Consider the following 25,847-nt stretch of genomic DNA (forward strand, 5'->3'; position numbering starts at 1 on the left):
GCTTTAAATATTACCTCAATAATTCATATGTTATTATGCTATAATATGTTAAAGATAAATATTGTTATTGTCAACTTGGCGCCTATTTATATTTTACATTGCAAATATTTTTATAACCTATGAACGGACTAATCCGTTTCAGAGATAGTTATTTGTGCCTATATCCTGTATTTTTTTATGCAACTTCAAATGGTAAACAAACTGACGATCTATCTAAGGAATAGTGGTGATAAGAGCCTGTAGATATAAATAGCACCATGGAATACATTGACATCAGTTCATGGTAACTCTCTTCTCCTGATATCGTTGACGATCTCCGCAGTGCGGAAGGCCTATAAGGGAGGCCTATATTCAGCAGTAGACAGTTAACGGTTGATTAAATGATGATGAGTACCTATATACTTGATTTTTATTCACATTAGCCTTGGGGGGTTTTGCCAGTAGTTGCCAAGTTTGGCAGTAGGATTGACAACCGCAGTTAGGTTTTGGAGCTGTTTTAAGAGGGACGCTGCTGTCCATTCCTCACTCTCTCCTAGCCGCCTCTTACGACACTCATGGAAAAGGAATTGGTGGCCTATTCTATTGATGATTTTTATTGCCGACGTTAAAAAAGATCTAAATTATGTTTTTCTTCATCCGAAACATTTCGTGTATGATAAATTTCATAATTGATTAAATAGTAAATATTTTCTCAAACAATAATATCTGATCTTTTTAATTATAATTTTAGTAAACACTAGCTGTGATTGTGACCTACGTGTTTTAATGGAGAGTTTTATTATTTATTTTATTATATACTTTTAGCATTAAACATTATAATTTAATTCAAATCTAATAAAATGAAACAGCAATACTCAATAGAGGACCTTGACAGTCGAGTTCGAGTTGGCATTGTTGCTTGATGTTATGAATTTCACTATTATGAAACATTGCGTTATCTTCTGAAACGGATATATTGCTTAACGATTAATCAACATATTTTTTTTTAATTTTGAAATATTGGGTCGTCTTGCAATATCTTAGTTTACTGTAAATGATTTTTAGCACTTATAGGGCGATAATAGTTTTTTTTTTGTAGTTTTTGTGTTATTCTGATCTCCCCTCTGTATTTTTCACTAGTTTTCCATTACTGAATAAGACATGGGATAATTTTTTTTTATTTTCCACATTGACAAATCGACATATGTTTTTTTATTTTCATTCATTCATATTAACACATCGTATTCAAGGTATTACGGAAGTATGTCAATTATTTTGATTGAAAATTTGACCTTTATAGGTTTAAAAAAAGCACATTTATAGGTGGTTATTATACAGGCGTTTTTGTTAATTTTTTTCTATGTCTTATACCAATTTTCATATATGACTGCTGCATTATTTCCTTCTAATACATGTATTGTTTTTTGTATAAAATAGAAGGCAAATGAGCATGCGGCTCATGTGATGGTAAGTGACTATTGCTGTTCATGAGCACTCGCAACACCGGAGGAAGTGCTGATGTGACAAACCAAATATAACGACCGTAAGGGGTAAAGAATTGGTACTGATAGGAATCTAATAGCTCCATTGCTGGCAATATAGGGTACACTGGGTATAGGTTGAGAATTAAGATCTAACAGCTTCAGCTGGTCATATACCTTATCAGGTCGACATCACGCGAATCCCCCTGGAAACCATCTTGGTTAATTCTTGTAGAATTCATTTCGATGGGCTAACTAACCTGCTTTTATCACTAATATCCCTCACTAGTACCCCGCCAGTATAAATCGACAGCGTAGGAGGAGTTACCATTCCATTATCACCCATTGAAAAGGGGGGAAAGGGATTGTTAGTAATGGAGATTGAGAATCCCATTGCTAGCAATATACTCAACCAGGCCGACCTCCTCGCGGTTCTCCCTGGAAACTATCATGGTTAATTCCTGATGAATTCATCATGATGGGCTAACTGGCCTGTTTTTATTCTCATCTATCACCCTTCACTGGTGCTCCGCCAGCGTATCCCGTTAGCACAGGGTTACCATATCATTTTCACCTATAAAAAAAAACATTAAAAAAACATGGCCATTTGAGTCGTTAAAACGCGAAGAGGTAACAAATAGACACTAAAATAAACACACTTTCACATTTATTCAGTGATATTTATTTGTAGAAGTCAGCCAATTCCAATAACGAGAACTGGTTCAAAAGTTTATTCCAAGTATATTGCAGTAACAAGTGAAGTTGACAAGCTTCTAATGACGTTTGTTTCGGCTAAATTTGCGACGAAGTGACGTCAGGAATCCTTGTTTGTCACGTTTTGTCACAGGTCACACTTCGCACAGCCCTCGCGCCGGCTTGTGACGTAAATAATAAATGACCTTTTAGCTTTGTGTTGGACTTTTAAAGTTATAACTTCTGAAAGAAGTTATTTTGAGATATTCATAAATTATGCAAAGTGACTGATTTGTTACGAAACATTTGACATTTTCATCTTGTTGTTTTTGACTTTGTTTGTTGGTTCTGTAAAAAGACATTTTTGTTTAATTATTGTGTATATATATATATATATATATATATATATATATATATATATATATATATATATATATATATATATATATATATATATATATATATATATATATATATATATATATATACAATTGTTTGTATAAATGGTTAAATAAGGCACTATGTGCACTATGTTTTATCTATCCGTGTGCCAAATTTGTACAATTTGGTTCTTATCTTCTTAAAATCTTCAAATCTTTATTTATTTATTTAAAAGAACACCAAGCATATTACATTATAACACATATAACAAACATTAAATACAATAAAATATTAAAGCACATGCCTATTATAGTTATCCACAGCATTTACTTTAACATAGTTATACAGTTCGAGAAAATGAAGTAATTGTCAGCTATTTACGTGTGATTGCGTAACAAATGTCCATCCATGCATACCTCTTTATAAATTCCCATTTATAATGTTACTCGTTTTTACCGCGACTTCGTCCACGTGACCGGGATATGTTCGCTTACCGCGATAAAAGTAGCTAATACACTTCTCCATTCCATAGAGTATACAAAATTTCATAGCGATTGGTTAAGTTGTGAAGGCGCTGAGGAGTAACAAACAAACTTCACATTTACAATTTTAGTATGGATAGTGGGATTAGATATAATTTATTTATTTATTTATAGCAAGGCAACAGATTGCAAATTAATACATTAATAAAATAAATATTACATAAAACAGCATTAAATTTGCACTCCAATAACTGCTCTGCATAACATTCGATATTATATACATTAAAAAAATGACGGCTATAAATTTAAAGTAACAAATTGGCAGCCTTATGTTACATACATTGCAAGGATTGTTGAAAAAATTTCAAGGTCCTTGCATACATTGTTATATTTTCTTCACATGCGGATAATTGGATTGTGATACGATATATTATTATTACAAATTGGTATATAAAATAATTTTTGTATTCTTTTATTACCTGTACGAAATGAAACAAGGCTCAACAATGTGCTACTGTCCCACTTATAATTTATTATTTTATAGAGAGTAATGTATAATAATTAATAATACAATAATATCAATAATTTATCGTCATCTTCATATCAGCTATTATCATTCCATTTCAGCTGGCTTTTGTGGGCTATGTCGGCCATTTTGGTTCTTCTGCGGATATTCTTATTTTAAATTTCATCACACAAAGATTTCCGAACATAGTTCCCTATATAATTCACTGTTGACCGAAACCTATACATAAGGGCAACCGTGTAGGATCATGTTTCGATTCCGTAGATAATATCATCAATTCATCGTCATTATCATATAACCCCTTAACTTTCTATTGCTGAAAATAAGCCTCCCTTTTGGGGGGTTATGGTGGGCTATTCTATGCTAGGATACACGGCAATATGTTAAAATATTATTATGAGCCAATGTTTTGTGTTCATTTATGATTCACAGGTTCGTATGCGCATTCAGTGAATACGAGGAAGGCTCGGCGCCTCCGTCTGATTCAACTGATACGGCTGAACCTTGAAGTGTGACGTGTCAAGGTACGTTATTTACAGACAGGACAAGTATATAAAATTAGTCACGTCGATAAAGCGAATAAGTAAACGAAGAATGTTTTGTTTACACACCATATTATATATTAGCTGAATATTGTGGCTTCGTCCGCATGAAGTCCGTAGTCTACCATTTCAGTGATCATTAAAAATTGGTTTACACAAAAAAGCGAATTTAATTGTGGCAAAACCAGTTATTTTTATTTCAAAACTAAACTACTGAATCGATTTTGATAAAATTTCTCTAGAACCAATGTGTTCAGATTAGAACTTCCGGAGTTATGAGGTATCCAACATAAAAAAATAAAATCGAATTGAGAATCTCTTTTTTCAAAGTCGATGGAAAACATCAAAAGACTTTTGTAATTATATACATTTGTATAGAATCTACCTGTCAAACAGCTTCCTAGATCGAGTAGTAAAAAGAATGGCAAAAAGCTAATAGTTTGCCTAACGAAAAGTAGTAACCTTCGCCAGTAGATATGAGGATTTCCGTAGTGCAGTGGTGGGCACGTTGCTTTGCGTAAATAAAGTTCTTAGTTCGAGTTTTGGTGGGCAGTTTAGGAAACTTTTTTGAATTTATTAACCTAAAAAGTTGTGCTCCCAGATATTTTTATATTTTTTTTTTAATGAAATGGTAGTCTGGTTTGCGGTATTGGTATACGCTGGCGGGGTTTCATTGAAGGATACTAGGTAAGGATGAAAAGTCAGGTCAGTTAGCACAGTGTGACAAATTCGATAGGAATTAAACACGATGGCTTCTATGGGAGATCACGTAAAGTTCGATCTGCCTGGGCATACGAGTATTGCTAGTAATGGGGCTTGCTTATTCCTATTACTAACAATCACTCTCACCACACAGACAAATTTGCAACTATATTTCTTTTCTGGAAATAATGTCATCTGTGAAAAATTTGTTGCAATAAGTCGATATTAGTTCATATGTAGAATTTATAATGAGATATAGAATACTGTTGTAGGAAAATGGCGTTGTTGTGTGTTCCCGAAAGTTTAATTTTTTTTAAAAACTTTTTTCCACGCACGACCACTTTGGAATTAACTTCCAGCAGCAGTATTTTCGAACCGATACGACATCGTAACCTTTAAGAAAAGAGTATTTTCCTTTTTAAAACGCTTATCGATGCTTGAATTATTTATCGATGCAGTATGGTCTTAAACGTAATATTTGCCTGCTTTTCTATATATGGCTAATAGATTTAAGAAACTTTATTTAACATAGGTTGTGTATGTGTGTAACAAGTGGGACCTACCCTATTTAAAGCAATTAAAATATTATTATTTTTAGTTTACCTTGGCAAAGGGGAAAACCTTTGAAACGTACCACACGTGTTCAATGTCTAAAGCATTATGTTTGTTTTCTACAACCGTTTAAAAATAAGAACCTAATGATGCTGGCATAGATTTCTTAATCACTCGTAATTATCCAGTCAGTGTACGAGTACAAGTACTTTATCGGTTATTACGTCAAAGCAATAAGCAAGGATAGTTTAAGATAAAAATTATGTATTTACCTACATATTTATATTCTGCAAGTTGCAGGGTGACATTTTGGAATTATTGTATAAGGATTATGTGGGTTTTAGAGTTGAAGACAGTTTAAGTTCTAACGATCAAGTAAACAAAAAACATTGTTGAACTCTTACGTTTTAGTCTATTCATCTGTTTTTTAGTAACCTATTTATTACACACATCGTGCTATATGTACAATTCGTGTGTTTATGTATAGTTTTACGGATGAAAATGCAATAGTTCCCAAGAATAGTTGATGTTAGGCTGGTCGTAAAATGAGAAATCAAAATTTTGTGTAATAAGAATGAAATCATGTTACGTCGATCTCAAATAATTTGTATAAGGGCAGGAAGATGATGATGAATGAAAATGGAATGGTACCGGCAGAACATCAGTGGCGAATGAAATGATGAAGTTAAAGTTAGGTCAGTTGGTCCATCGAAGCAAATTTATGGGAAATTGACCGTTTTCGAAACTATAATATAAATAATATATATAGTCTTTATTTTTACTATTTCACAGTAATGCTAAATCTGTGAGAAAATTATAATATAATATGTACCTACACGTTAAGTACATGTTTTAGATTATATTGTAAAATTTCCATGACGAAACCATAAGAATGGTGATTTATTAAAGTTTGTTTATTAACTTATTTGTTAAACAGTTAGTCATTATCGACGAGGTGTTATGTTGCTCAACTTTAAACGAAATCCTAGTAAAATCAAATGTCGAATAGCAAATAACAATATTGTATTTTATTCTAACTTATTTACTGTCCAGGCAGTTCACCTGTGAATCTCATTACCTGCTTCTATTCAGTGCTCTCAAACTCTCACAAGCTTCAAAACCTCTGTAAGTCCCACTATCTCTTCCTTTAATACTAAGTTCTTTCTTCATTTTCCTTCTTCATTCTTTCCTGTCGTATGTGTGCTATTAAGTATGTACATGTTTATATATATATATATATTTGTTTGTTTATATGTGTGTACATATACATAAATGTTTGTATATATTATTATCTCTATAATAGTCCGCTATCTACTCTTTTTTCTCAATGTCATCTACCTAAAGGTTGTCTGGAAGAGATTGCTTAGAGATAAGGCCGTCCTTTGTATCACTTCTTATTAAAATTTACTGTATTTATTAATTTTTATAAATGGTGCAATAAAGTGTAAATAAATAAGATTTATCTTGAGATCTGTCCTTATTAAATATTGAAATAAACATTACATTGAGAATTTTGATGAGTTTTTTTTTTTTATATACGTAATTACGTGTTTATCATTGAGTTAGGAATAACGAAGAATCAATTTCGAGAAAAACTGGTCAAGTGAAAATTGGATTCACGCAATTAGAGTTTCAGATGTGAATAATTATAATAGTATTTTTTTTTATATTTTATTTTAATAAGTATAAGAAATAAACTGATAAAAAACAAAATTAAATTTCATATTTATAATTAAATAATCTCATCAATATAATAAAATTTCAACTAGACGATGTCTGTATTTAGGAAAAATTAATATGAAGTTTTAATAAGACCGACAGATGTCAAAATAATATGTTCGAGAAATTTTGTTTGTCTCTCTATCTATATATGTATTTGTTCCGGCATCACGCAAAAAATACTGCACCCATTTGGATGTGGTTTTCATTATTATGTTACTGAAAATGTAAATTAAAATATTGTGGTAAGTTTCATCTTGATACGTCACGTAGAAGCAGTTTATTTAATTGGTATTCCTACTTCTAAATTCATGTTTACGAAGTAGCGGGTAAAAAAATAGTAATCTGTAATATTGTGCAAGTATAAAGGAAATTATGACTTATCGTAATTTTTTTTAAGTTTTTAATCTGTTTTTATCTCATCAACTTATTTATATATTTTATTATTTATAGCAAATTTTCTTAATCATACTCGAAATTTTGGTGAAAATTGTGTGCGTAACGCTCTTTTTTACATTCTTTATACTTTTGTCTATTTTATATATCTATTTACTTATTTTATATATATTATATTATATGATATGTAGTATCTACCATTATGTACATACATAGTATATGTTTGTTACTATAGGAGAACTGAACTAGGATCTTGACACAAGCGGATGTCTGGGTATGACTTCATGAAATGGTTGGTCATTGACCGCGTCAATTTATGCTAACTGTGAAAATTATACATGTACCTAATGTTGACCGAACGCTGACGACCTTGGCTTCCGATGGTCGTGGGTTCGATACACGTGAAATGCAAACATTTGTATTCATGAGTATGTTTATTTATAATTTGATTTGGGTGTTTTCTTTATCTATATATCCGTCTCGGCATAGAATAGGCAACCTCTTCCTTTCCCGTTGGGTGGCGTAAGAGGCGACTTAGGGAAGGCGAGTGATAGACAGCAGCGTTCCTTTTAAACCATCTTTAAAGCCTAACTACGGTTTTTTTTTGATGGGTGAAAATGGTATGGTAACACCGCCTGCGCTAACGGGATACACTGGCGGAGCACCAGTGAAGGGTGATAGATGAGAATGAAAATAGGCCAGTTAGCCCATCATGATGAATTCATCAGGAATTAACCATGATAGTTTCCAGGGAGAACCGCGAGGAGGTCGACCTGGTTTGGTATATTGCTAGCAATAGGATTCTCGGTTTCCATTACTAACAATTCCTTTCCCCCCGCCTAACTGCGGTTGCCAATCCGCCTGCCAAAGCATAGCAACTACTGGCAAAACTTCCCAAGGGGAGGCTTATGTTCAGCAGTGGACAGTTAAGGCTGATGATAATGATGATGATGATACATATATATAAATTGAACCCTGTAGGGTCAATCCACACGGTTACTTCTAGAAATAATTATGTGGTTAATTTTTGTCGATGGAAGCAATTCACGATGATGAGCTAATTAACCTAATAAAACTATTTCTACATTAGTACCAACTTGGATATTGCAATTCAATAATAGCGATAGTAATGTTAGTGAGCATACAATGATAATTCCCAACATATATTTAATTTATTATTTATATTCCTAGTTATCTTTTATCTACATTAAATATGTATTAAGTAATAACATTTTTCAATAAGATATTATTTTAGTTTTTTATTAAACTTATTTAGTTTTTTTTAATAGATGATAATGGAATTAGGTGTATATACGGAACACCAAAAATTCAGTACGATGGTTTCCAGGGGGGACCGCGTGGAGGTCGATTTACTTTTCCCTCCCCCTTATTTAATTTTTCATTTTTTATTTTTAGCGGTAGTTTATTATAAATATATAATAATACAAAATAATTCTATTTAGCGTGTGAACTTGACTCAAGATACTCTAGTCACTTGTCAAGACCAGCCACTTGCTAATACAAACCTCACATATTGCAAAAGTAACGTTTATTTGTTGCTAATATAAATACAATTTGATTTGTGTTTACAATGCATGGTACAGTCACCGGCAAAATGTCTACAGTATACTAATTGACACTACCTACTTACGTTATAACTGAACTAAAAAATATAAAAAAATGTTGGTATACGTGATGAGTGGTAAAATTTATTTGATAATTGTTATATTTTATTAATCGTATTTATTTTTTGATATTTGGTCATGTTTTTGCAAAATGATGACAAAATTTACTTATCCTTTTCCGTGAGTGTTATAAGATGAAACTAAGGGAACTTAATGGCCGAGGGATGGGAAATATCGTCTCTCTTAAAACATCATCAAAGCCTAAAGTTGCCTTACTTGACACGCGACTTGGCATTCGCTGTTGGCAACCCGTGTGCGAGGCAACTACTGGCAAAACTGTTATGCCCATGGTACTACTTTTGCCTCTTTCTACAGGCATTACTACTTTAAATCAGGTGGGCCGACAGTTTGTGCGTCATTCTAAGTTAAATAAAAAAAAACCTCCCAATAGGGGGAGACCTTTGTTCAGCAGTGGCATTAGGTAAGTGTAATCCTATTTGATTTGAAATTATAACAATTAAATTATTTCACAGTCTTGATCACATTTTACAATTTCAAATTATAAAAACAAAGAAACAAAAGAAAATGACGTCTTTCATTTACATTTTATATTACTTATTTTCAATAATTATACATACAGATGAGAATGAAATATGTAATATAATTAGATAGCTCACTTGAAGGAAAGTGGTAGCTGTCGTCTATATACAAGTACACGAACCGTATCATGGGCGTCATAAAATATGACACCCATGTACGAGTAAGTAAGAGTTTAAAAAGTACAAAAGATCTCAAGAAGTTCAAGCATCTCTTCCAGACTACCTAGTAGAGAAGAGGAGAAATAAAAGAATTAAATAGTATATCGTAAATTGGTAGCATATTGCAAATTTAAAAATCATGCTCACATTAACTAAAACAATGAATAATAAATCAATTTTGACGACGGCAGTACCTAAAAGCTGTCCCGTCCAAGCCAAGGGCAACCGGTGGACGTGCACAAACTAGGCCCTACTACTTGTTACATGCCCTTAATAGTAAAAGGATTTGAGCAATAAACCCTATTCGGAACGCTCGGCCACTGTTTATGAATATTCGTTAGTGCTTTACCTATTACATTTCATATTACTAGTTTTTTTTTTTATTGGCAGCCCAAAGAGCCGTGAATTAAACTTTTTATTTGCCTTAAGGCAAAGGGACGTAGGGATAATTCTTGACGGTTATTTTCGTAACTTAATCCACGACCTTTGTGTGACTTTTTAGTATTGTATTTTTAAACGACTTATCTTTTTTTCTGGATGACTGAAGTCACAGTTTAAAAATAACTTGATTTAAATTTAATATCGTTTTCCAACAGTTTCTTATTATTAGTGTTCTTTATTTAATAATTGTGAGAAAATGAAGCAGTTGTTGTGCCCTTGGAGCTACACTCAATTGGCAACTTTATAAATTGTTTATGAGACGAAAATGGAATTGCAACCTCGCTCGCGCTATCGGTATACGCTGGCAGTACGCTAGTGAGGGATGATAAGTGAGGATGAAGTCAGTCAACGCTAGTTAACCTATCATTACAAATTCACTAGGAATTGAATATTAACTTATATATTATTAACTGAAATAATTTCAACAAATTAGTTGTTTAGAAGTATTTAGAAATTTTTCTATGCGTGCGACTATCAACATTGGAGAATTGTAGTCTAAGCAGCTATCGGCAATATTGCATGGCAGCCCCATTGTTAGCAATATGTTTCGGTTTGAAGGGTGGGATCTCTATGGCGTGAATTTACTGGGTATTGAAAAATACCAATGGAATAACACCTGAGTCCTCAGGAATGGCAACGAAATAATTTCAACAAATTAGGGGGTATCATGGGCGAAACAGTATACTCTGTTATGTCCATGGTACTGCTCATGTCAATAGGCGACGGTTACCACTTTCCATCAGGTGGGCCGTCAGCTTGTTTGCCATTCTAAGTTGTATAAAAAAAATTCTTGTATGGCTCTTTTACAACCAACATACATTGCAACAGGAAATAATGAACTCACTGTGTTTTTGTCGTTTCCGACAATTGTTTCGACTTCATCCGGAACTGCGAGACAAGACGACAAAAAACACGGTAAGTTAATTATTTTCTCGTTACTTATGTGCATACTATATACATCGAATAAAAAATGAACATAAAAATAAAAAAATTGGCAGACATTGTCTTTAGTAATAATTTCCTTAATTAGATCACAATCCATTTCGTGTTAATACAAGACTTAGATAACTATGTTAGTAAAAAAGAATATTTAATTCATATACCTTTCAGTGTGTACGAATTTTTTTTTTTTTGATAGGTGAAAATGGTATGGTAACCCCGCCTGCGCTAACGGGATACGCTGGCGGAGCACAAGTGAAGGGTGATCGATGAGAATGAAAACAGGCCAGTTAGCCTATCATGATGAATTCATCAGGAATTAACCATGATAGTTTCCACTGGGAACCGCGAGGAGGTCGACCTAGTTGAGTATATTTCTAGCAATGGGATTTTCAGTCTCCATTACTAACAATCCCTTTCCCCCCTGTACGAATTTAGCGTACCATTTCGATGTTAGTTTGTTTCTGTATTTTACACCTGTTTTGATGGGAGAAAAAATATTATAAAAATTCATAGATTTAGGTTGTGATTCAATTTTGGGATTCCCGGACCGCAAAGAAGCTTTGTCCGTCTAAGCAGTAACCGCATTTGTCACTTAAGAATTAGATCATAGAGTAGAGATCATAGAGTGGTTAATCATCCATCATATGACAAATTAATCATTAGAATAAATAATACTTTTAATTCATCACAACGGACTAACTAACCTGCCTTTTCATCTTTATCATCATCCCTTACTGGTGCCTTGGCAGCGTACATCGTTAGCGCAGGCGAACTTACCATTACATTATAAAAAAACATCACATATTAAAAAAAAACCCTGTCATGAGTACGACTAAGTACTCAGTCGCAAACTACGAGTATGTAAGAAACCTACCTAATTGGGAGACTTTGTACAAAAGTCGTTTGCCTGGACACCTCTGTCCCATTCGTGTTTCTACCGTGAAGCAGTTGTGTTTGCATCGCTGTGTTTCATTTTGAAGGGTGGGTTATGGCAGTGAATTTATAGGGTACAGAGGAATAAGACGTACCTGAGTCTTCAGGAATGGCAACACATGGAGGGCATCATGGGCGAAACAGTATACTCTGTTATGTCCATAGTACTGCTCATGTCTATAGGCGACGATTACCACTTTACATCAGGTGGGCAGATTTAGTCCGATACTGTTTTTTCTTTTAGTTGATATTATATACTTCCTGCGCTGACCCATAGGCAATTAGGATAAAAAAAAAAAGAATTTTTCTCACTCTGTCCATACAAAACTGGCTGTCAACATTAAGAATTATATCTACCTTTGTTTTTTTTTTATGAAGACAGTGTCGAGTTAATTTATACATTTGTGTTGCTATTTTTGTTGCGAAATACAGCATCTAGCCGTTGGAATTCGCCAATTATTCTATTTTTGGCCTGTTGTCTGTTGCAGTTGCAAGCTGCAAATAGTGACATTATCATAATAGTATAGACTTACATAGGTGCATAATAAGTATGTATCTATATATATTGTGTATACTTACAGTATATTTAATGTGTTTTTTTTAAATGGATGATAATGGAATGGTAACCCCACCCGCGCTATCGGTATACACCGGCGGGGCACCAGTGAAGAATGATAGGTGAGGATGGAGTAGGCCAGTTAGCCCATCGTGACGAATTCAACAAGAATTGTTCACGATGGTTTCCAGGGGGAACCACGTGAAGGTCGACCTAATAAGGTATATTGCTAGCAATGGGGCTGTCAAACTTCATTGCTAACAATCCTTTTCCCCCCATTTAATGTTATTTGTCATATCCATTTGCTTTTATTCGGGTACTCTAAACTGCAACTAATTCGCCGATTAATATTTGGATTTGTGATTTTTATAATTGAGAGCCAAATTATTTTTAAAAGATTTAAAAAAAGGAGTAGGTTCCTAAAATGTATTTTTTTTTGTATATAACATAGTTTCACCACAGATAATATAATACTATACTAATACTATTTTATACTATATTATATTAATGGCTTTACAAAGAATACTATACAGAATGAATAGGAAAATAGATATACGAAATACCTATTCTAATATTCTACAATTTTGGATCGATTTTAATAATTATTTATGATATGGATTGGGTTAATTTTCGAATTACATTCATGTTAATTTTCGGACAATTGAAGTACCTACTTGTTTTAAAATGAAATGCGAATTTAAGTAAAAAGGTCATATAAAGCAGAAAATTAAAAAAAAAATCAGAATCATTACTAAAATTTGTATTACTATTTTAAATATATTCTAATTTAAGATTTTGCCTTTCAGATAAAATCGATTTAAGGAAATTAATTTCAAACATACCTCGAAGAGACACAATAGATCATATCCTTTTTATTTAGCTTTTTTACAATTTTCAAATGAAATTACAATTAATATCGGACAGAAATGTGACGTCAACAAGGGTAAATTAGTATTTGGATATGTGTGTTGTAATAATTTAAGGAAACATGAAACGTTGCAACAGTTACAACTACGTTATTACATTTCGTTATATTATATATAAATAGATACATATAACTAGTTGGTCATCAATCGATGCAAACTGTAATTGGGTCTTTACTTCACCCAGTGACCTTGTAAGTTCTTGTAGAACGTCAGAAGCGTGACATTTAGATAATGTTACAATGTTTTAGACACGTTTTTTTTTATTTTTATTTAAATTAGAATTTTGGTTTTATTATCATGAGCTGCTTATTTTATGTATCATTTGCGTTCCGGTAGGTACTACCATAATTCCAAATGTATTGATGTACTTACTCTGTGTGCGTGATACACAACCAATTCCTCTGAACTATAATTATTTTGTTTATATCGCCATCTAGCATCATTTGGCTACTCCATAAAATTGCAGTATACAAGTACCAACGCTAGATGGCACTATTACTTAAAGTTATTATTGTAATATACAATCTATGATATAGATTTTTCTAATAAATGTACGAAAAATATATATTTAAATGAAAAATACTATATTATTTTTTATTAATGTTAATTGATATTAAGAATACCTACACTTCAATTATATTTTGTCTATGGTAGTTAAACATTAAGGTTCCAAGTCTATGAAGCTGTGTTTATGACACAGAGCAAGCAGTCAAATTACTACGTTCTACTTATAAAGAAAAACATTATTTATCTATGAATTCAGTAATTTGACAATCATGGCGAGCACGTCGAGGTCTGTTTTTTTAATTTATTTTATTTATGTCGCATTATTAGAAAAGTAATTTCTTTGTTGTATCACACGAATAATATATTTATTCATTATGTTAATAAGTAAGTTGTTTGTAGTAATGAAACTAAAGTATTAAAGCGCGGTAAAGTTGCCTGATGGTGCGATTTCTACTTGTTGAGTTTACGTTACTGACTCCAAGCATTTTCTTGTGTTTTTAGAAGTGAAGCAAATAAGGTGGTTTGCTATGCTCACCCTGATGCACCGCTTATTGAAGATTACAGGGCAGGTGACATGATATGTTCGGAATGCGGTCTCGTTGTTGGAGATAGGTAAGTCCATAAGTTTTGAATACTTACGAAATAATTTTGCCGTGATTAATTAGTTTTGTAATATTAGAAAATTATAATTTCAAACAATTTAAATTCATTCAATTCAACTGATTTCTCTTCGTAGAGGTTGTAATTATCTAATAAGAACGATAACGAAATAATAACAGGAAGGATATGTATAGGCTCATTGATAGTGAGGTATCTAAAGTTTTATGCATTTTCATATGTTGCCACTTTTAATTAAAATGCATTATGTAGCTATGTCGCTGCTTATGTTGTTGGGTGCATTACTATGTGTTTGATAACTTATTTTCATGCTACATAGTTTCATATAATGATATCAGTTTGCCAGATATTAAAAATGTTCATAGTGTAGTATATTGTCTGAAAATTTTAATTTTGAATTGGGAATAATGGTTTCCTGTGTTTTCAGTCCTTTAATTAAAACTGATTGCTGTCCATTCCTCGACCATTAAGTTCTCTTAATCACATCTTACAACACCTATGGGAAAAGAAGGAGTGGCTCATTCTATGCCAGGACCATATGGCAGATAACTATTTAATGTCTAATAAACAATAACAAAGATATGTTGTATGTATATATGTCTAACATCTGAGATCTCAGTATTATGTCCTCTGTGATATTCATGGTGCTATTTATATTTGATGCAGATGGTTGCCACTTTCCATCAAGTGGGCTGTCAACTTGTTTGTTTGTCATTCTAAGTTCCATTAAGAAATGTATAATTGATATATTGGATAATAACTGCATCTGTAATGATAGTAGATGATAGTTGAAGTTGTACACATAGTTGGAGCTGTGTCTGTGTAGTTTGGTTTCTTATTTTATAATACCTACCCACATGAACATTGATTTTAATTTGTTTCCATTTTGTACCTTTGAAATTATACTTAAGATGGTTGTCACTAAACAAAATTAGACATATAAAATACTAGATGGCGTTAAAATCAAGATTTGTGGTTTGGTAGGTTTCTATTATCACTTGTAATGTATTTGTAAAACTTGTATTTTCCCATGTCAATGAATTTGTTTCTTTGAGAAATATAAATATGTTAAACCATAATTTAGCAACTCATCAACATTATTATTTCAGCCATTATCTGTCCACTGCTGGACAAAGGCCCCCCCCATAGACTGCATTAAGGAACGGTCCTCAGCCACCTGACTCCCCGCAATGCATTTGAGGTTGTCGTTCCATCTAGTGGGGGCTCGTCTACATTTTGTTTGCTCGTATGTAGTTGCCACCCAAGAATCTTTCTTCCCCATCAGTTGTCGGTTCTTTGAGCTACGTGACGTGCCCATTGCCGCTTCATCTTGCTTGTCCTTGGGGCTATGTCAGTTACTTTGATTATTTTTCAGATAAATTCATTTCGGATTCTATCACACAATGAAACTTTGAGCATAATCATCCCTATGGCCTGCTGAGTAATTTGAAGTTTTTGCATAGGGGCAAACATGTAGGACCATATTTCCTTTCCATAAGCCATAATTGCTACATGGGTAATAATTGAGCAATTACTATTCATTATTTCAGAGTTATAGATGTCGGATCAGAGTGGCGTACGTTTAGCAATGAGAAGTCTGGTGTTGACCCATCTCGTGTCGGTGGTCCAGAGAACCCCCTGCTATCTGGAGGGGATCTTTCCACAATCATCGGACCAGGCCGGGGTGATGCGTCCTTCGACAGTTTTGGTGTATCCAAGTATCAGAACAGAAGAAATATCAGCAGTACAGACAGAGCACTCATAAATGCATTCCGAGAAATAAACACAATGGCAGACCGAATTAATTTGCCAAAGACCATTGTTGATAGAGCTAATAACTTATTCAAACAGGTACTAAATGCAATTATGGAAATGATAAGATTTCATTGTTTATTTCAGGCATATATTATCGTAATATTGTAAACACAAGATTTTTCATGTTTGTCAGTTCGTCATAAACAACAGATTTGCATTGAAGTTGGCATATGAATATTATTTATATTTCTTATACATAGAATTATGCATTATTCAATTCTGTACTTTGATAGATAAAACCTGTAATGAATGACATGCATTGAACTCCATCTATGTCTATATACAATCAGTAATAAAGTATTTGAATATGTGTTACATTGGATTAAATTTAAAATGTTATTAAATATTATGTTGCAGCATAGACTTAGTATAATGTACTACATACTACTGTTGCAGTGATGTTTGTTACAATAAATATGTCATGCAAATATTAAACTTTACACATATTTTTTAAAACATTAAAAGTGTAAAGGAAACATTTATAAAATTAAAATAATATGTTTATTATATGTTATGTAATTCAATTATTCTTATCTACCGACTTTAAAAAGAAGGAGGTTCACAATTAGGTTATATTTTTTTTACTTCATAACTCTGTCAGTTGTATACAGATTTGGAAAATTCTTTTTTATCTAAAAGGATATACTTACAGGTTGTTTGCATAGAAAATTTATCAAAATCGGTATAGTAGCTTAATTTTTAAATCAAAATTATTGGTTTTAGAACAATTGAACTCAGTTATTTTATGGGACATGATCTTTGTACATGATACATTAATAATATCATAACATGTTATGATTTCAGGTACACGATGGAAAAAATTTAAAGGGCCGAGCCAACGACGCCATTGCGTCTGCCTGTCTTTATATTGCCTGTCGCCAAGAAGGTGTACCGCGCACCTTCAAAGAAATCTGTGCTGTGAGCAAAATAAGCAAAAAAGAAATTGGCCGGTGTTTCAAGCTTATCCTCAAGGCTTTGGAGACTTCTGTGGACCTCATCACGACTGCAGATTTCATGTCTCGTTTCTGCTCGAATCTCGGCCTTCCGAACTCAGTACAAAGGGCAGCGACACATATAGCAAGGAAAGCTGGGGAACTGGATATAGTGTCAGGCCGCAGTCCTATATCGGTCGCCGCTGCCGCTATTTATATGGCGTCACAAGTAAGTTATTTGACTTTATTGTTTTTTTTTTGTTTTTATTTTTGTATAGAAGATAGTTTCAAACAAAAATTTGTCAATAATATTAATATAAAATCCGCATCTGAAGAGAAAAGTTAGTAACATTATTAAATTGTTCTTAAATTTTCATAGATTGCCATGGACTGTTTTAAAGTAGTAAGTATCCATATATATAAAATTTTTAGAAAAATATGAGGTTCTTGCTACTTCGTACGCGTGATTTCAAAAAGTAGGAAAATCGATAAAGTACATACATTATGAAACATTCACCAGATTTTAAGTTATACTCTCAGGAAGATGAGATATATATCAAATTTTAAGTTTTTGTGTAGACTGTATAGATAAACAGACTGACACAAAAACATATCAAATTTAAAAGTTGTTTTTTGTATGATACCTGATGATAAACATACATGTATACAAACTTTCTAAAAATATTATTTTAAAACAACAATATATATATTGATACAAGACAACCATTATAGACGACCTATTATATTAATTTTTCTTAAATCTCTCCCATATGCAGATATTGTCCTGTTACAATTTTATTATATTAGTAAGATACCCTATTAAAAAAATATACTATATTTTCTTATTATGGTAGTTTTCTGCAAGTATAAAAGATGGATTATTTTTTAATTTGGAGAGATGATTTGTTCTTAAGATAGTGAAGATTAGTTTGATTTCTCAAGCTTATAGATATAGATTTGATATTAAATAATTTATTTCCAGGCATCAGATGATAAGCGCAGTCAAAAAGAGATAGGCGACATCGCCGGTGTTGCAGATGTAACCATTCGGCAGTCGTACAAGCTGATGTATCCGTTTGCGGCGAAACTCTTCCCCGAAGACTTCAAGTTTGCGATACCCATCGAGGCCCTGCCACAAATGTAAATTATATCTCCAGTTGGGCACACAACTCGAAATACAATTGATCGGTAGGTGTCTAATATGTATTATCACTTAGTTGCTAGAAAAACGTTATGAACAACTCCTCTAGACAAAGTATAGATGAATCTATTGAATTGAATGAGAGAATGGTGTGTGCTGTCTCATTCTTTCTCATATAAGCGCTGACAGATACGATTCTACCAATAGATTGGTTTGTATCTTGTCTAGAGGAGACTTTAAGATAAGTGGCAAACAAATCTATTTGTAGATACTTATATCTCAATAAAACATGTATGTGACAGAGCGAGACAGTGATGTCCTGTGTCTTGTTCTTTCTTATGGTATGATAATGGACACATGTAAGAAATAAATTCATTTGCTGCTCGTTTAAATTGTATGGGACCTACTACGAAATGACAAATTTAAAACTTCATCTCAAAGGATGGACATTTTCTACTAAGAACTTCATTGGTATCAGATGAATGGTACAGACTTCGGATGGGCTGATTTGTATTTTGGAAGTTTAATATATCTTAAGCTACTATGGTTTACATAGTATACTTTGGATTGGCTCGATAATAATTTGAAGTACACAAACAGACAAAGTTGGATTGAATATTATTTGTACCCAAATATTCGCTTTACGTAATTTCAGAGTAGGCCCATATGTTTTTTTTTTGGGCTCTATATGCCCATTTTATTTATAAGTATGATAGGACCATTATAGTATGGATCTTTATATTTGACACTACAGTTGAGTCTTGATATAATACTATGTTACAGACTGTTTTTTCTTATTTGGTGTTTAGAGTAAATAAAAAAATATTGGCTTGATTTTTATTGAAATTTATATAATGTGAAAAAAAAAAAGAGCTAATAAAACTATGACATAAATGATTAATTTGATGAAAAGATATCCTAAGATTGTTTATATATATAAATTAACATTCTATTAAGGAAACTACCAGTGTAAAACTTACTATTTTTCCCAAAGGATAAACTACAAAAAATCTTATGTCTCCCATATTAACACATCACGTTAAAGTGTTAGTTATAGGAGGCAAATAATATTTTGTCATCTTTGAATTATTGATTTAACAAATTTTTATATACTATAACGTGGGTAGATTCTTACTCCTTTATTCATAAAAACCTAAAATTTTCTTACAAATCTATTTCAACTATTGCAATGTTTTGTCACTGACTTTTGAATTGAGAGATTAGTGCATAAAAAAAGGACAAAACAGTAGCTAGCTCAGTTTATGAGAGATTTGACGTTTTTGTGAATAAACTGGCTAACAATTTCAATGTACGCCAAATAAAGAAAAAACAGAGTTTTATATTGATAATTTCTTTTAAATATGTTTAAAGAAAATTGTATATAATAAAAATCTCTTATTCACCTATATATGTACATGTTAAGATAAAATACCCACATATTTTTAGACTTAAGTATATTATTTAGTATTTTGTATGTAAGATTCTAAATAGTGTGATACATCATAATTACGAGACAAAAAAGCCTTCATGTATTCCATTTTTTAATTAATGAGGTAATAGTAACCTTCTAATGTATAATGATGCATTTGTTGATCATAATACTTATTATCGTGTTTCAACTGTAAAGCAGTTGTGTTTGCATGGCTGTGTTTCGGTTTGAAGGGTGGGATGTGGTGTGAATTTACAGGGTACAGAGGAATAACACCTGAGTCCTCAGGAATGGCAACGCATGGGGGGGGGGGTATCATGGGCGAAACAGTATACTCTGTTATGTCCATGGTACTGCTCATGTCCATAGGCCACAGTTACCACTTTCCATTAGGTGGACCGTCAGCTTGTTTGCCATTCTAAGTTGTATAAAAAAATATTACATTCAATAACACAGTTAACATTAGTACTAAAAAGAAATACATACATAAAAATATATATAAAGAAAGATATATAAAAAAAAAAATTCAAAATTGAAAACCTTTTTGAAAGAAATGCAGTTTATATTGTATCAATGGAAGTTACATATCGGGGGCGTTATGTAAATAACGCGTGAAATATAGACAAAAAAATGTGACAAATGTGTGACAAATAAATAAGATTTTACCACAAGAAGACTGTATAAGGATGCTAATTTTCTGCTGCCAAGCAGCTGTTTTGCTATGGAACACAGATTTGGTCTCTTCAAATATATCATTCGAGTACTGTATAGGTATATATAGGTTTGAGATTAATTTTGGTAACACAAAAAATATTTAATTGCATACTGTTTATGTAAATTTATTTGCATCTAAGTTACAAGTTGTTTACGTAAAGTAACTGCTAACTCTGTATTATTTTGTATTATATTGTTCTCTTTAAAGAAATTATCAAAATACATTTTTAATGATATTATTTCAAAATTGTGAAATTTCACATGAAGCAAACCAAGTGACAGGCTGACTTTAAAAGACTTCAAAAAGAATTAAGTTGTATTTTGTTTGTTACCTCATAACACCGTCAGTTCTAAACGGATTTGGATTTTTTTATCTGAAAGGATAGACTTACAGATTGGTCCCATAGAAATTTTATCAAACTCGATTTAGTAGTTTAAATGTTAGACCAACATAACTGATTTCGTCACAATTGCAGTAGGTTTTGTTTGTGGAACACAATCTTTAATTTTTTAAAAGTACTGTAGTCGTAAATAGATACAAACAATATATCGTCATGGTCGTAGAATACTGACGGATCTGACGAATATATATAAAGATCCGTCAGTATTCTACGACTATGACGATATTATGGAAAAAAAAATATTGTGCCTAACAATTATGTAAAAATACATAACTTTTTTCTTTATCACGCGATATGTTGTTATTTGTATTATGGTGTATTATTACCGGTTGTATAATAATTAAGTTTAATTAGTTTTAAGTAAGAGGAATGCCACAAAATAAATATAGTATAAACCTATAATGTCTTTTAATTTGTGTTCTCTTTTCGGAATTTGAAAAATGACTTATTTTACAATTTTGGATAGGCAAAGAAACTGATGGTCCATCTGATGATTAGTCCTATGGGTACCATTGAATGCTGTGACGTTTATGCATCGATATCAACACATTCGGGCATTCTTGTTCTTGAGGGGTAATAAAGAATATTCTTGAGGATTAAGGTGTTAGTTTGGCTTACCCTGTAATTTTACTAACATATTGTACTTTTTTTATGGGTGATAATGGAATGGTAACACCGTCGGGGCATCAGTGAAGGATGATAGGTGAGGATGAAGCAAGTCAGTTAGCCCATCGTGATGAATTCAACAAGAATTGTTCACGATGGTTTCCAGGGAGAACCACGTGGAGGTCGACCCAATAGGGTATATTGCTAGCAATGGGGCTGTCAAGTTCCATTGCTAACAATTCCTTTCTCCCTCAAAATATTGTAATTTTCAGGGAGGGATTACATTGCATTGCAGGCACTCCGTGTATGCAGGTGGCTCAGGACTGCTTTAATCTATTGGGGAGGCCTATCTTCAGCAGTGGCCAGATAACGGCTATGGTGATGGTGATGATGATGACCTACATTTAAAATCGTAACATATGCAAGGACAGCTGGCTGTTATTTGGTTCAGTAGGTTTGAGCTCGTAATTAAATTTTTTCACTATTAAACTTTTTTTTTTATTTTATATTATTTAATTACATATGTGACGAAATATAAATAATCAGTATGTTTCTAAAAATAAAACCGAACATTGCTCCCAAATAAAAAAGGGTCGAAATAGTACAGATCTGAGCTTTCCACAAAAACTTGAGAGCTGGGTAGGTTGTTAGTATGGGCTAGTAGGGGGGAAAGGGATTGTTAGTAATGGAGACTAAGAATCCCATTGTTAGCAATATATCCAACCAGGTCGATCTCCTCGCGGTTCCCCCTGGAAACTATCATGATTAATTCCAGATGATGATTCATCATGATGGGCTAACTGGCCTGTTTTCATCCTCATCGATCACCCTTCACTGGTGCTTCCAGCGTATCCCATTAGCGCAGGCGGGGTTACCACTCATTCAATAAAAAAAAAAAAAAAGTATGGGCTAGTATAGTATTATATTATTTGTGGTATGAGAGACTCAAAATGCCCATTTCGTGAACTATATCTCCTTAGGAAAAATATACAGTTTCATAGGTAGAACATAACTACCATAAAATGAGTCGAATGTTTTCGATTTCACCTCGTACATTCGAATTTGGACAAGTCAGTAGTTTTAATACTTTCACCGAAGGAAAACAAACGTTGCACATTTGGATTAAGTCCTACGCTATTCACGCATACCATTAACTGATTGGGCGACCCGATTCGGGCGCCCTCAGGACATCGCGACACGTGATCAAACTGTCCAAGCAGCCCTTTTGCTGTCATTAAAGCTGGTAAGACACTAGTCCTATTCAATAAAAAAAAAAAAAACGATAGAACTAATTCTTTTCAACAAACTTAAAAAAGAAAGAGCTTCTCAATTCGACTGTATTTTTTTTATGTTAGTTATTTCATAACTCTGTCAGTTCTAAACCGATTTAGATATTTTTTTATTTAGAAGGATATACTTACAGATGGTTCTCATAGAAATTTTATCAAAATCGGTTCAGTAATTTAGTATTTAGACCAAAATAGATAGATAGATAGATACTCTTTATTGTTTCCATTTAGTTTTGTAGTAATCTAAATTTTAAACAAATATTTAAGTCTAAATTTTAGACAATAATTAAAGATTTAGACTCTAAATCCTATTAGGATAATAAATATTATTTTTCACTATTAAAGTTAGTGTTTTTCTTTTGTCTGATGTAAGTTTTATTGTGATACGTCAACTAGAAATGGAACATATTTTCATTACTTTTGAAATCCACGCGTACGAAGTAGCCGGCAAAAAGTTATAGTTTTGTTTATTATTAAAGCTTATTGAAGATTGTGTCCGACTTTATTTGTGATAAAATCAATTATTACATGTATTAAATCTCCATATTTACTAATAATAGGATCTTCATCGTGCCTCCAATTAAACAGTTTATAATTATTCCTTTTCATCCAAAGGTTGCCTGGAAGAGATCGCTTTTAGCGATAAGGTCGCCCATTGTTTTCTCATTGTGATTATTTCTTGTTATTGTTTATATTTATAATAGGTTTACTGTTGTAATCTTTTGGAGGAAACAATAAAGAGTATCTATCTATCTATTTTGGTCTAAAAATTAAACTACTAAATCGATTTTGATAAAATTTCTATGGTACTAATCTGTAAGTATATCCTTTCAGGTAAATAAGGTATTTTCCAAATCGGTTTAGAACTGACGTAGTTATGAGGTAATAAACATAAAAAAAAAAAATACAACCGAAACCGAACCTTCTTCTTTTTGAAGTAGTTGAAAATCTATTAATTTTCAGCCTGAGTTGCGTGTGTGCGCTTCCTTAAGAGCCCTTTACACATACTAATGTGACGGGTGTGATGACACCGATTTATGAAGTTCTTCGCGGCGTCCCTTTGTGAGCAGGTAGGAAATATTTAACACATGAATATGGAACACAGAATATAGATGTCAATGGACATAAAAACGTGTCGATATATGTTTATGTTATAAACATAGTAATATGAACTGACAGACTGGCAAAGTAATAACAAAAACGAGATAAAAATGATTATATTAGTGTGCGTGTTTTGTAAACGTACATGTGACAGATTTGAATTTGTATGAAATTGAAGTTGCAAAAATAGCAAATTTTTTCACGTATTTGTTATAATTTGAAATTTCAATTCGAGGAAATGGAAATAAAATAGATATTTTTTTTACCAATTTCTGTAAAAAATATTTCTGATTATTTTAGAATTTTACGTTTAAAGGTATTTACAGCCTAATTGCATGAAAGTTGTTCAATTTTGTGGTTGACTTTCCTGTTTTATGTTTTATCATTTACAGTACACTTAATTCTAATAAACCACATTAAAACTAATTCCACTTTAAAACGCAAAAATAATTAGAAATTATTTTCTTCGTAGTTCCACTAAAAGAGCTTCCAGCACATAGGTTATTATATTTTCTCTTATTTATATTCAATCTATTTTATAACCTAAGGTTTATACAGTCTATGTCCAACATAACAATAAAAAGTTATCATTTTTTTTTTAAAATATTACAGAAACATTCTCTAGGTGTAGGTAAATATAATTTGTACCAAATTGTATAACATTCAATCCAATTCAATCAGTATTGTTTCATTTTATATTAAATCTGATAGCATTTGGCTACGATCTCACCTCATTTTAAGTGACGATGAGTTTAGAGTGTAACACGCAAACTTAAATAACGCCTATTCGCTTTAGTTTTTCAAAATACCAAGTATTTATTTCTATTGGACATCAGCATTTTTATATGGTCGGTCAATTATCGTTTGTTTACATATTCATTAAATTCAATTGAAAGTAGTAAATTTTCGTGTATCTTACATTTTCTATTGTTTATTTCAAAAGTGATTTAATAATAAATGGAATATAAAAAAAAAATACCCAATATTTATGTTTTATTTATCGTAGAATACATGTCGATTATTTGGTGGTAGTATAGGTATGGTTGACTGAGTTGTAACGTATCATTTTTGGTTCATACTAAGTAAGTCCGCATTTTTGGGATATGTTCACTGACCGAAACAACAAATAGTACCTATATAGTGCGTATATATCAAATTTTATATAGTACGCTAACAGGTAACAAACAAACAAATTCACTTTCATATATATAATTATTCATAATATTATTATTTTAATATTACATTATTATTTCAAATATATAATTCTACTTTAAATACATATTTAAATTACTTTGAAAACTTTATTTTATGTCGTCTAAATTGCATTCATAAAAAAAATGACGATTTAAAAGTGTTTGTTAACTATTTGAATAAAGATGATTCGAATTTGAATTTTCTGCCATTTGGCAAGAAAAAAAAATTCGTTAAAAAGTCTACAAGTAAATTTAAGAAGTACATTATATTTTTAAAAAACCGTAATTATATTGTCATGTCAACATCGGCCCCTTATTTTCGATTCAGTTCATTTCCATAATAAATACGTACCACATTCTGGATAACAACACGCACATAGATAAAAATAATAACGCGAACGTGTAAATAAAGGAGGTTTCATGCATTCTTTTATTTTGTAATTATCTAAGATTTATATGGTGAAAAA

The 25,847-nt window shown here is 32.1% G+C and overlaps 1 protein-coding gene and 1 long non-coding RNA gene across 3 annotated transcripts; one reads left to right on the forward strand and one right to left on the reverse strand.

Moving 5' to 3' along the window:
* Positions 1-2,119: 2,119 nt before the first annotated feature.
* Positions 2,120-5,491, reverse strand: LOC128202253 (uncharacterized). Of its 2 annotated transcripts, XR_008253680.1 has the most exons (3): positions 5,390-5,464; positions 2,951-3,108; positions 2,120-2,501 (listed from the first exon to the last, which is right to left on the reverse strand). It is a non-coding gene; the product is annotated as an uncharacterized LOC128202253 (long non-coding RNA). The 2 variants fall into 2 exon arrangements; XR_008253681.1 differs by lacking the exon at positions 2,951-3,108 and having other exon boundaries at positions 5,390-5,491.
* An 8,840-nt stretch (positions 5,492-14,331) lies between these two features.
* On the forward strand, positions 14,332-25,163 carry LOC113516644 (transcription initiation factor IIB). The gene is made up of 5 exons (XM_026901095.3): positions 14,332-14,427; positions 14,643-14,753; positions 16,310-16,610; positions 17,379-17,735; positions 18,489-25,163. The coding sequence occupies exons 1-5, from the start codon at positions 14,411-14,413 to the stop codon at positions 18,648-18,650; spliced, it is 948 nt and encodes a 315-aa protein (XP_026756896.1). The 5' UTR covers positions 14,332-14,410; the 3' UTR covers positions 18,651-25,163.
* Positions 25,164-25,847: the final 684 nt, after the last annotated feature.

The sequence above is a fragment of the Galleria mellonella genome, unplaced genomic scaffold, assembly GCF_026898425.1.
Source record: "Galleria mellonella isolate WM207_F2 unplaced genomic scaffold, CSIRO_AGI_GalMel_v1 utg83, whole genome shotgun sequence".
In the NCBI taxonomy this organism is placed as follows: domain Eukaryota; kingdom Metazoa; phylum Arthropoda; class Insecta; order Lepidoptera; family Pyralidae; genus Galleria; species Galleria mellonella.